The following is a 13551-nucleotide window of genomic DNA, read 5'->3' as shown; positions in this document are numbered from 1 at the left end:
CGTGTCCCCCACAGGATGAATTGTGATAACTTCGCCATCATCAGGTCAAAACTTAAATTGGTCCAATGCTTACAAAACTAATGACATTCCCATCAGCCTCAGCTGTACTTTGTATTTAGTGCTAATTAGCAAATGTTAGCATGCTAACACACTAAACTAAGATGGTAAACATGATAAACATTATACCTGCTATCAGCATGTTAGCATTGTTATTGTTAGCATGCTAACATTAGCATTTAGCTCAAAGCAGCACTGTGCCCAAGTACAGCCTCACAGAGCTGCTAGCATGGCTGTAGTCTTGGTTTTAGCAAAACTGCTAATCATTCTTTGGTGTTAGCTTCTCCAATGAGAACTTTGTGTTTTATGTCATCGTAAAATTAATATACTGTAAGCCTGTTTGGGTCTGTTGGTCAGACGGAACGAGTTATTTAAGTTCTTGGAACTTGTGATGGCCATTTTTCACTATTTTTAGACACTTTATAGACTAAACAATTAATTGATTAATCAAGTAATCAGCAGTTTAATCAATAATGAAAACAATCGTTAGTTGCAGACGTGGATGCCTTGTGTGTGACTTAACTATGACGAATTATGAATAAGGGGTGCAATTTTTTTTAATCAATGTGTAGATTGGTGCTTGGAGTGAATCATTTTTTGGCCATTAGTGGGCAAAAAACATCTAAACAAGCTGTTAATTGCACAGCCATCACCATATCTTAGTTGATAAAGTTGTTATGGCTAACGTCTTAGTCATCCAGCAGACACCGAACAATGTTATTTAATTTGGGGTTGTGTTACACGAATGTTCAATATTTTCTCTCTTTTCAAGCGCTGGTCTGGTCTCCACCAACTCTTGAGGCAAAATGTCTTGCTTAAGGGTTACTTGGTTGGTAGTTATTGAGCAGAGCGGTATTCACATTTCCCAGCTCTGCTGGGATTTGAACCGCAGCCTCATGGGGTCATATCCTCCTCTGCTCCTCATGTTCTCTGTGCTGCTGTTGTCCATTTGTCCTCTATGGAGATAAACTGTTGTTTACACTGCAGGCCACATAGGAAGTCAACCATGGCAAGAGGAATCTGTCTGTGCACCCTGATGGTGTGGACCGTGTGTGTGTGTGTTTCTTTATTTGGTCCTCACAAGAATAATAAAAAAAAAGATTGGCAGATTTTGCTACTTTTCATTTTTCCAAGAAATTAATGGTGGATTAGGTCAGCTTTAAGGAATGGATATTGCTAATTGTAACCTTTTTTGTGTGTGTGTGCACATGTAAATACGTTTGCGTGTATGAACTTAAATGTTCTGTATTTGTTCGCTGTTTTCAAATGAAGTATTTGCACACAAAAACATCACTTATTGTACGTTATGTTTTAGTGTGTGGCAGGTGTTTTGCGTCACCACCCACCATCCATCAAGTCAAATGGGCGAATGACAGGAAGAACAAAAACAAATCCCTCGCTCCGGCAAGAATAAACCACTGATGCCGACCAATGACAAGTGTTTATTGTGTGTGTGCGCGTGTGTGTGTGTGAGAGAGAGAAAGAGATGAAGGTATATGTGTGTTTGTGTGTATGTACTTTTGTCTGTGTGTGTGTGTGTGTGTGTGTGGGGTGAAATTGAAAGAGAGAGAAGAGGACAAAGCAAATGAGTGTGTGAGAGATGAGAGAGATGGAGAAAGGAGAATAGGGTGGTGTTTATTGTTGTACCAGTTCAGTAGGCAGACACACACACACACACAAACACACTTATTATCCCGCTCAGTGAGCATGCAAAGTAAATATTTCCAAGATGACCAACTCAAACACTCAATCCTAGTTAGGCATGATATACTTGCTTTTTACCAGCTGTACCTGGAGGAATAAAAAGTATATCCACTAGCCGGCAGACACCAGAATATCTGCTCTGAGAAAACTTTAATTTGGCGACACTGGAAGAGGTTACTCCTACTCTTAATGTTAAGATCATGTCAGAAAAAAACAGCAGATTCTCCTCAAAACCTCCCTCCGTTGTTGCTGTGACTATAGCTGCAACGATAAGTCGAATTATTGAATCTTTGATCGATTTTAATGAATTAATCTGCAACAATTTTGATAATCGAATTTATTTATTATTTTTTTAAACTTAAAAGAAAAAAATGCCAATTCTCTGGTTCTAGGTTCTCAGATGTGAATATTTGCTGCTTTCTCAGTCTTCTATGATTGTAAGCTGTATATCTTTGGGTTTTACCAGACAAAACAAGACATTTGAGGACGCCATTGCACCTTGCGAGTGTTTAGCTGTTTCTGAAAACTCGCACAACCAACGCTCTCGAAGGAGTTCAGGGTGCAGAGCAGGATGCGCGGTGTAGCCATCAGGGGCAAGGAAACGCGTAATTAAAAGCAAACACATCTGCGCAGAAGTATTATTTTTATTAATAATAATTAATAATTTTTATTAGAAAATATTTTCTGAAAGAAACATAATGTTGGCTGGATTATGTTTTTACCAATTTGTATTCGAAATGTATTTGCAAACAGTTCATTGTTCAATGAGGACATTTTTGGAAAGTTAGAACAACTTTTCTAAAGTGAGGAGATTTTGTGGAGGTGAAGACATTTTTAGAAAGTGAGGACTTTTATTTTAAATAAGCACATTTTGGAAAGAGGACTTTTTTTTTTTTTTTTTTTTTTTTTAATGCGATTTTGGAAAGTGAGGATATTTGGGGAATGTAGGGATATCTATTTTGAAACTGAGGACAGTTTGGGAAGGTGAAGGCATTTTGGAAGTGAGGACATTTTATCTTCAAGTAAGGACATTTTTTTCAAAGTGAGGACATTTTGGAAAGTGAGGAGTTTTTTCATTGGTGGACATTTGTGAAAAAATTAAAGTAAGGCCTTTTTGTAAGATAACTTGTGAAAGTGAGGACTGTTTTGAAAAAATTGAGAACATTTTGGAAGGTGAAGACATTTTTGGAAAGCACTGTATTTAGGTTTAGGTTAAAGTTAGGCTTAGGGGCTAGAGATTGCATTATGTCAGTGAGGGTCCTCACAAGTACAGTGTGTGTGTGTGTGTGTGTGTGTGTGACAGGGGTAGTGTTGACCTCCTCCAGCTGTCGGTGGATAATGAGAAGCTGTCAGCAGCAAGAGGACAGGACACATACACACACATATATATTTTCACAGTTGCACAAACCAGTGCACATGATATTTGCACACTAGAAGACACACACTGTAAGACAAATGCACGTACACACACACTTTATACACCCACAGATGCAGTCTATCTTGCCCACTCTGTCCAACATCACTTTTTCATTCTTTATTTTAGGGCAGAGAGAGTAGTGTAAAGGTAAATCGTTATTACCCCAGTTGCGATGTCAAGTTCTGGTTCTCGTGTGAAAATCCAGGGAGACTTTGTTCTTTTTATCAAGTTTGTGAGGATTCAAACCCTCCGGTCTGTGGTCCAGTCTGTCAGACGCAGGCTATGTCAGTATTGGATCATCTGATTTACAGATCATCAGTGTGAGTCCTCAGTTAAGTGGACAACATAAGGTCCAGCAGGCAGCAGGATTGTGAGTCCCTGAGAGCAGAGAGTTTCTGACCATATGTCCCAAATCCTCCGATTCTGCAAAACAGAGATGAATGCACTACTTCCATCTCATATTACTGCTTCCTTATAGCTCCACCAGAAGTAGCATATTTAGCGATTATTTTGAACATGCTGAACATACAGATCAAAGGCTGATAATAAGATAATTGTTATCTTAATGTTAGAAGTTCCCTACAGTCTGTGTTTTGGCACAATTTTTAACTGGCTCCCAGTGAATGACTATACCTGCCGCCCTCCACGAGAAAGCAAGCTGTAAACTTTTCAGATTTATTCAGATCATTTATTTAAGTAAAAGTTCAGCATTCAGAATTATTCGTTAGTTGCGAAAATTGCTGAATTTCTTCTTCGTCCTTCCCTATTAGTTGGCAAACAACAAAAATGTGTATTACAACATTATGTGGTACAGACTAGAATCAGAAGTTTAGGCTGAACATTTGACTTTTTGAGGGGTTAGTGGGCTATTTTATTTTACTGTCATGTGCTTGTGGTTCCTGTTTTTTCTAATCTATAGCTATTTTTTTCATTTAACCCCCCCCAGCATTATTACTGATGTTTTTTCATCAATACACTTTACCTACAATCATAAATGCATTACCTGTAGAGTCAGCTGTAGTGCTGTTCAACGATTCGACCAACAAAAATAGGTTAGTTTATTTTACTTTGAGGAATGTAGCATGCTCTTACTGGTGTGTTGTATCCCTCGTAGTGCAATATTGGACATTATTTCTCGCTCTCTGTTTTACATCATTTTCCTCACACTTTTTTTTATTCAGTCCAGCATCTTTCCATTTTCTGATCTTTTACCTTTTCCTCTCTCTGTCCGTTATTCTTACTTTCTACTCACGTCCGTGCTTTCTCTCATGAAAACACACAGGTTCTTCATGATTGTGTGCGAGTGTATGTATCATACTTATACACACACAGTTACTGTATCATTCCTTCCTTCATCTACTGAACCCCATGTAGAAATTATCTACAATTACACACACACACACACACACCAGCAGGTTGGACCCCAGGGCTCAGTTTGGAAGGAAACTCCCTTTCTAATTTTCCTCATAAAGGCTTTAATGAAGACTAATGACGGAGCGAAGTGTGTGTGTGTGTGTGTGTGTGTGTGTGTGTTTGTGTGTGTTTTAACAGCCTGGCTGTTCTGTCTGGGAATGTCTCTGTTCTCTCCTCGCTCCTTCTTCCTTCCATCCCTCCATCATTTCATTCAGCCTCTTTCACCCTTTTTTCCATCCTCCCTTTTTTATTTTCTCTGTCTGTCCTTTGATGTTTTATTATTTTCTCTCTTTATCTTTTCAGCCTGTTTGCATCCTTCTTGTATTCTGTCTCTTTGCCCTTTTGCTTTTGTTCCTCTTTCTGTTTTCTAATCATCTGTTCATATTGGTTATCTCTCTGTTGTTTTATCCCTCATTCATTCTTGTTTCTCCTTCTCCCTCTCTCTCTTTTACATTTCTCTTCTTTCATTTTCCTCTGTTTCATCCCTTTTACACCTCAGTCCTTAATTAATACTGATCTACTAAGACAGAAATAATGAAAAGAAATAATGTCAGCTAATGAGAAACTGATCATTTTGTACTAAGACAGGAGACATTTTTAAAGCACTGGGGCAGTTAGTTTGAGAATAGTTCTCCAGCTAAAGAGCAGATATGTCTCCGCCATTAGCGGGACGACCTCAGCTGCTGCAGTCCTCTGTTCAGCCACAAAGCACAATAATGTAGTTACTGTATGCGTACGAGAGGAAAAAATATACTTTCAGCCTAAAGACACGCTTTCGGTCACAGTTACACATGTAAAACACAGGTGAAGCATGATTCAAGTTGGCTTAAAGGGTTGGTTCATCCAAATTACAACATTTATTTTCCTCTAGTGGTATCTCACCTTGCATATAGTGTACAGCTGTGGTGAATGGAATCACTAGGAATTACTCTATTTGGTCTATTTGAACCGACCGTACTTCACTTTCAGTCGGCATCAGTCTCAGAGGCCCTTGACAAACATGTACCCTTGCTGGCTTCATCTATTTGTTGAACTAATAGCTTTTTGTCATTCAGACGTAGGCGTCTGCTGCATTTTACGGGTTTATTCAGACATGACAGGCCCGTTACAATAAGTGCTGCAGTTCTCGCGCGATATTTGGCACCTGGTGTGCAAGAGGGAGCGTTGTCTCTGCTGGGAAACAGCGGTGAGTTGTAAAGTTACAATATGAAGGAAGAAAAATATTCTCGCAGGCTTCATCGTTAGCACTAGCGACATCCGCCTCCTCTTATCACAGTCAGTCCTCTAATAACATTTCTCATCACTTTTCTCATTTAAATAAAGAATTCAGTGAACAAGCATTGAATGATTAATTTACTCCTATTTGTTCATGTTGAATGTAAAGTGTTTTGCTGGATATTCATAATTTCATGCAGCTTACCTGAAAATGCCTGAAAATATAGAGGGAGTGCTGGTCTGATTTAATTATTGTGATTGTGCAACTTAAAAAAATAAAAAAAAAAATTTTTTAGCTCTTTTGCCCATTTATATAGACTCAACAACACTGGCTCATTCAGTGTTCTGTGGTTTATTAGACTGGTTTTATTTACAGTACTTTGTGCATAAGAAGAATAATAAGAAGTGATAAAATTATTACAGTGATCTTTATAGGATGAACAAAGCATGTCATCTCTCACTGTTGGTATTTAACCCTGTGCTGCTGCAGCTTTTACTTAATGCGCCGACATTCAGTTCAGGTATGTGCGGTGTTAGAAGTGTTACCAGGTCCGACCTAGTGAGATTGCCATCATCACAGTAAAGTGACTGAAAGTGTGATTACTAACCATCCTAATAACTCAACAAACACTGTGTATGCACCAACTTACCCATGTCAAGCTACACGTAGCACTGCAAGTTTTTATTTTTTGATCAGTCTGTATATTTACAGGCAAGTTATTTTACACTCTTTTTTTTTTTAGAGTTGAATTAAAAATATATATATATTTTCCTAAATAAAACTGTTTTGCTGCACCCCTGGAACACAGGATGGGATGCATTTTATGTCCTGAGTATGTTTGGAGCAGCAGAAGAAGAAGAATCAATAATAAACCTTTTTATGATGGGTCACTGTTTGTCCCAGACATGTTTCTCACTTTTTATCTTTTCATTACCCATCACCCTCTCCCTATCTTCGTTCTTTAAACGCACATCATTTCATCATGTTACACCTCTTTCTCTCTCCTCTCTGTCCATCATCTCTTTTCACTTTTTTTTTTTGTTCTTTTTTTACTTCATTTTCTCCCACGTCGCCTCTTGGATCCTTCAATCTCTTTTCCCCACGCTGTCACCTTTTCATCCTTCGTCATTGCCTCCTTCGCTTTCTATCCATCCTTCTTCATCTCTGGCTATTTTTCCTCTCTGTCCATCGCTCTGTGTTTCTGCCTCCATTAGGGGGAAATGGAAAAAGTGACATCAGCTATTTGGTAAACTGAGAGAGATGGAGGGGAGAGAGAGAGAGAAAGACAGAGAAGATGAAACAGAGGATAGAAAATGGAAAGCAAAGATCTAGAGAGTGGCATTAGGAATGATTGTGAAAGAGAGAAAAGGAAAACAAGGGAAGAGAAAAGAGTGACAGGTGAGGTAAAAGGACAGGTAAAGACAGACGTATGAGGAAGAGAAGGCGAGAGAGGTAGAGATCCATTAGAGAGAGAGTGAGAGGGAAAGGCTTCACCTCATTAACCTCGTAATGCAGAGTAAATATACAGTCTAAATGGAACATAGACTGTGTGTGTGTGTGTGTGTCCACGAAATACATTACCAGAATACCAAAGTGCCTATCTGTATTTGTATTGTGTGTGTGTGTGTGTGTGAATATCTTTTCAAATACTGTGTGTGTATATGTGTGAGTGTATTAAAATCCCACAAAGATAATTTAACATCATGGAAAGAGAAGGATGTGGTATCATCTGAATTTTTACATATGACAAACTGATGTGTTACAGAATAAGGCTAGTGTATTTCTATATTTCTTATTTCTAATGAAAAGACAAACAACAATGTGTTAGTCCATCTCTATACTTTCTGACTTCCTGTCAGATCATTAGTTCCTAGTGGGAATATAATCTTTAAAATCTCCTAAAACAGCTGGACACTATTTTTTTTTTTTCCACACGGAGCAGAGCAGAGGAGAGACAGGTGAAGTTAGAGTTACTTGAGTTGATGACAACTTGTTATGTTACGCTGAAATTCAACCGTGGTGTTCTGTCAGGAGATTCAGTGACCTAAACAAACGGTGAGTAAGAAAATGTATAAATAATATGTAATTTGTTAAGCTATGAGTAGAGGTAAAGTCTGCTAGCCGCTAGGCTAATTTATGCAGTGTAAAATGCCATAGGGTTAAGCTACTAATGGTGGCTAGCCCACCCCTGTCGAAGCTTAGAATATTCGCGGATTCTCACTGAAGTTTCTCAGCTGAATCACTGAGTTGTTTCCTCGTGCAAAAATTGTGTTTTTTGAATCGGTCATCAGTCTAATCTGCCTAATCTTCATGGGGCTTGATGTGGTGGAAATGCAAACAGGAATGTGCAGAAGGGACTTTTAGTTCTTCTCTAGTTCTGAGTTTAGCTCCTCTGGTCTCATAGTTATTGAACTTTTTGGTCAGAAAGGGCTAAGAGTCCTTGATTCAGATCTGTGGAGGTGTATCAGCAGTGCTGTTTTTTTTTTTTTTATACCATCACCAGATGGCGACAAAGTCAGAAATTTTAAATCCTAGACATAATGGCGTTAACAAAGCGCCTTGGGTGTCTTCGTAGACAGCAGTTAATATATCTGAGCTCAAACACTGCTAACAATGTTTTTATTTTTTTATTACTTGATTGCAATTTTCACCAGGATTGTGAAAAATGTATATCAGCAGAATAATTTGTGTGTGTGTGTAAAAAAAAAAAAAAAAAAACCACCATACAGCAGTCATTATAATACTGTATATTTGCAGTCAGCTCAAACCCAGAGAACAGTGACAGACTGAGAGATCATCAGGAGAAAAAAATAATAAAACAAGAAAACGCTGAATGTTTCTATCTACACGGAATATCCCTTTAACCCCAAACCCGACCACCCCCCCCCTACACATTTCAAATAGTAATCAACAAATAAACAAATAAAACACGCAGTGGAATAAACAAAACTGCAACACAACAGTCTGCACTCTTAGTAGGTCAGAAAATCAGGGGAATACAAAGTTTCTTGTATTTGATGTAGCTGAGGAGCGCTTGATCTCTTCATCACTTTAAGGGGGTCGTTCAGGGATAAGTTCTCAAATCCAACCAAAAAGGAATCAAATTGAATTTAAGTTTAAGTTATTATGGAAGGTCATGATAAAAGTTTGCATCAGTGGAGTTTAAAAACAGACAAATCAAGCGCTCCTCGTTTTTAATTTGACAAACACCAGAAATGTGACTACTACTTCCTGGTCACAGGGAACGGGGGTCAAAAGGTGAAAAGGTCCAAAGTCGAGGAAGAGAATTCAACGTACCTTTAGGATATAATATTGTGTCTAAAAATCACTCCATTGTAATAAAAAAAGGGTTTGTTTTTTTGAACTTTTGCATCATTTGAGAAACTGATTTCACAGGTTAAGGGTGATAGAAAATACTTAATACATTGAAAAGCTGCATCCAACATTTTCAGAGTAATGCCTCTTTACAGAGAGAGAGAGAGAAAGAGACAAAAATGAAGGATAAAAGAGAGATAGAAGAAGCAAGGAAGAGGGGACGAGCCAAGCAAAAAAAGGTGACGATATAAGAGGAAGAGGAGCTGATTTATAGAAAAGAGAGAGGAATGAAGCCAAAAATTGGAAGAAAGAGTATAAGAAGGAGAAGAAGAGAGAGTGTTGGAGGTAAGGAGTGTACAGAGGATAAAATAAGCCGAATGACAACATAAGAAATGTTTTCCCATGCATTTGTTTTTTTCAGTCCTTGTACGGAAAACAAAAATGAATGAAACGAGAGACAGAAATAGCCTCCCAAGTTGTTTTCCTCTTTCCCCCCCCTTCAGTTTCTTTAACCCATCCCAATATTTTTCCACTTCTTTTTTCTAAACCCCTCTTCTCCAGTCCTGAGCTCCTCCGATTAGCTGATTACCGTCCAATCAGAGGGTGTTAACAGCCAGCCAATGAGGTTGACTGAAGTTGCGTCAAATCCAGAGGGGGTTTGAAACTTTTCTTTTTTTTCTTTAGGGGAACGTGAATAAAAACATTTACACTCTTCATCAAACCATTCTTGTTTTGTCGGCACCAATCGGAAACACTTGTTGTCGGACCATTTAAAAAGTCTTGAATTTTGAATTGATCCCGGTGTTATTTTCCCGCATGACGTCCAACCGTGTTGATTTGAGATGACAGCTGTCCAAATCTGAGAGCGCGTTGATGTCGGTCCAGTCCGTTTGCTTCGTGGTGACTTTTTTTTTTTCTTCTTTCCTTGCCATGTGCTCAGGGATGAGTTTTATTTTTCAGTTTTCGAAACAAACGAGGGATGAGAGAAGTCCCGGTGCAGGGAGAGAAAAATAGGAATGAATGGAGTGAAGTTTGTCTAAAAAGAAGAAAGAAGTAGAGAGACGACCCCCCAGTGAGTCCAAATCGGGGGGTGTGCCTCCTAGTAGTCTCATTGTTTCATAGCAACATCAAAAAGTTTGCGTGTAGCAAAGATAAAATCCCGCCTGGCGAGGTCGTTGCCGTGGTGGTCCAGGCTACCGTGGAAGCCGTGGTTGCTGTGGAAACGGGCTAGTGGAGTTCTTCTGTGCAGGAGTGGGAGAGGAAAGGTGGAAAGGGGCGGGGTTTTCTGGAGGCGGAGTCCGTCTTTCTAGAACATCATGGGGGTCTTCAGAAACGCCCGGGATTCTGGGTAAAAATAAACAATGAATCAGTAAACAAACAAAACAAAAATAAAATTGACATCCTCTTTGAGTGATTGTAGGTAAGTAGGGCTGCAACTAACAGTTATTTTCTTTATCGATTTAATATAATAATAAATATTAATTATCGATTAACCTACCGATTATTTTCTCGAGTAATGGATTAAACGTTTGTGATGAGAATTTTTGACAATTTGTTTTTTTTTTACATTTTATAGATCAATCTTCCAAAATCCAAGTTGACATATTTCAAATGTCTTGTTTTTTTCCAATCAACAGTCCAAAACCCGAAGATAATAAATTTACTATCACAGAATCGGTAAATATTCACATTTGAGAAGCTGGAACCGCTTTCCTTAATCAATCGTCAAAATTGCTGACGCTAAATTTTCTGTTGATCAACTAATCGTTTCAGCTCCACTGTAAAGTCACTAAACCAATTATAGGAATACTTAATTTTCCTAATTTTTTATTTCTGTATTTCTGTTACGAGCTGTAAACATTTGTTGGTCTGGAGACTGGTGGTTCTCAGTAGTCGCTGACATGCTGGTACAGGGACAACCCATGCAGCTCATTATTTTAAATTAGCCCCACCTTTTTTAGTCTTGGTCACTGGTCTTTTCACCCGCACACACCGCTGTGAAACTAGAGACCTCAAATTAACATCTTTGTACATACTGTACCATCCGCACTGTAAGACATCACTATTGAAATCACAGTGGTTTCAAACTGTTACCTCTTGATGCTACCAACCCGCAAACTCAGCTGGTGCAGCTTTAAGTGTATTAAAAAAAGTGCAAATCTAATAAGCCACATTTGTACAGGAACTTCATACTTTGATCATGATTATTAAAATCAGCACATTTTTTCTTAGCTGAAAGTGTTGCATCTTGTTCTCTCTTTATGCAGCATCCGTTTATGATATAAATCTCATATCTCCAATTTTGCCAGTGTCGGCTATCCCTCTCTCTTTCTTTCTCTCTCATTTCACCTCCGTCGTTCTCCTTCCGCTCCCCGTAGTGCTGTTGCTGCACCCACCCACACAGGAGCACATGCACACACACACTGAACACACACATGCATGTAACAGAAACAGACAGAAACACACTCGCATGCGCACCTTCCTCTCCCTGCGGTGTCATTGTTTTCTGCGAACGTTGCAAAGTGTTTACATTTCTGCATAACAGCAACCATAAACCTGCCCTCTCTCCTCTTTCCATCCTGCACTTCTGTTTCTCTTGCCCTCCACTTTTTTTTTTTTTTTTTACTTATCTTCCTCTGCTCTGTGTCATCATCTTACCCTCTCATTTTGTCCTCTATTCATCATTTTTTTTGTTTTTTTTTAAGATATGAAACAGGTTCGAGGTCTCTGTGTTAGAATAAAAAAAACTTTCTTAAATTTTCTCTTTCATCTTGCGCTCACCCCTCGTTTCCTCCTTCATATTCCCTGCCTTCCCTCCTTTTCATCCCTCTCATCTCCTGCCCTTCCCTATTTTTATCACTCTCCGATCCACTCAAACCCCCTCCTCTCCTCCTCTTTCATCCCTCTATTCTACATGCATCCCCTCCTCCTCCTCCTCCTCCTCCTCACCTCCCCTCTGCTCCCTCCTGTCCTCTATTTGTTACACTCATATTATTTTTATCCCGACCCATTCTTCTCTCTGTCCTCTTCTGTCCTTTCTTTTTCTCCTTTAGGCAGCAGGTTTGGCCTGGTGCTTAAAAACTGTCCTGCAACTTAAAAAGTCGCAGCTTTGATCCCCCCAGTGCTGTCCTTAAAACTTAAATCTGTAACTTAACAGTTTCATGTCATCATGGTCGACTGTTGTTAGAGGTTCAGATTTGTACATTTTCTGTGGCTGGATTCATCTTAATCTTATTATTCTGGCATACTACCTTTCTGCCTGACAATTAAGGCTGCAACTAATGAATATTTCATTATCAATAAATCTGCCAAATTAATTTTTTTGATGTATCAATTGTTTGATCTATAAAATGCCATAAAATTGTGAAAAATGTTCATCACAATTTCCCACAGCCCAAGTTGACATACTTAAATGAAACCAAAATATATTCAATTTACAACAATATAAAACAGCAAATATTATACCTGGAACCAGAGAATATTTGGCATTTTTGTTTAAAAACAGTAAATAGATTATCAAAATTGTTGCAAATGAATTTCTGTTATTTGAGTAGTCAATTAATCAACTAATTGTTTCAGCTCAAGTAAAAAGTCTGTTCAAACCAGAACAGTCATACAGGAAATGGCATGTTTTCCGCCATTTTTGCAGTTTCAGCATGCCTTTTTAAATAGAGAACTGCAACTAACGATTGTTTTCAGTAACTGATAAATCGGTACATTTGTACAAAATATATGAAAATAATGAAAAATTCCAGTTATCTTCAGTTGTCTTGCTTTGTCCAACCAATGGTCCAAAACCCAAAGATATTAAGTTTACAATTATGTACTGGAAATCAGGGAAAAGCAGCAAATCCTCACACTGGAGAAGCTGCAACCAGAGGATGTTTGGAGTTTTTGACTAAAAAAGTTAAATGAATTGATTAATCGATTCTAAAAATTGTTGCCAATTAATTACCTCTCGATCGACTTCTCCATTAATCGACTAATAGTTATACTGTAAATACAGAACTGTGTTCCCGAGCATGCTCAGTGCTGTCTGCTTGATGCTGCGTTAACTCTCCGAAGAACCAAAATGTGGTCGTGAAGTTGTTTCAGAATAGAGCTAGACAGATATATCCGCTTATTGCAGATATCATATGGTTGCACATGTGTCGGCTAATAAGTAACAAGAAATTACAGTACAGAAACGCCAAGCTAGGTTTGAGGTCATTTAGAAACCGTGTCACATAGTTTGTCCACCAGAGAGCACTGACAAGTCAGAATTCTTAAAAACAAAAACAAATCTAAGGCGTCCGTGTCAAGAGATTGTTTGTGTTTGTTAGAAAAAATTCAGCCGATATGATTTTTTTTTTTTTTTTTTTTTTTTTTTTTTAAACTCCCAAATATCTATCATTATCGGCCTCAAAAATGCAGTATCAGTCGGGCTATA

General features: G+C 38.4%; 1 protein-coding gene and 1 long non-coding RNA gene across 3 annotated transcripts in view; one reads left to right on the top strand and one right to left on the bottom strand.

The window, feature by feature from the left end:
* The window catches only part of LOC122869715, a 37348-nt gene that overhangs the window by 11413 nt on the left and 12384 nt on the right, over window positions 1–13551 (top strand). The window lies entirely within an intron of this gene.
* LOC122869714 (dachshund homolog 2-like) overlaps window positions 8540–13551 on the bottom strand; it is a 101844-nt gene continuing 96832 nt past the window's right edge. Inside the window, exon 12 of the mRNA XM_044182946.1 lies at window positions 8540–10466. Coding sequence (XP_044038881.1) covers window positions 10429–10466 — 38 coding nt within the window. The 3' untranslated portion in view covers window positions 8540–10428. The remainder of the gene's footprint in view (window positions 10467–13551) is intronic.

Source organism: Siniperca chuatsi, linkage group LG22 (assembly GCF_020085105.1).
Source record: "Siniperca chuatsi isolate FFG_IHB_CAS linkage group LG22, ASM2008510v1, whole genome shotgun sequence".
NCBI classification, from domain to species: domain Eukaryota; kingdom Metazoa; phylum Chordata; class Actinopteri; order Centrarchiformes; family Sinipercidae; genus Siniperca; species Siniperca chuatsi.
This window is presented reverse-complemented; position numbering and strand designations above follow the sequence as displayed.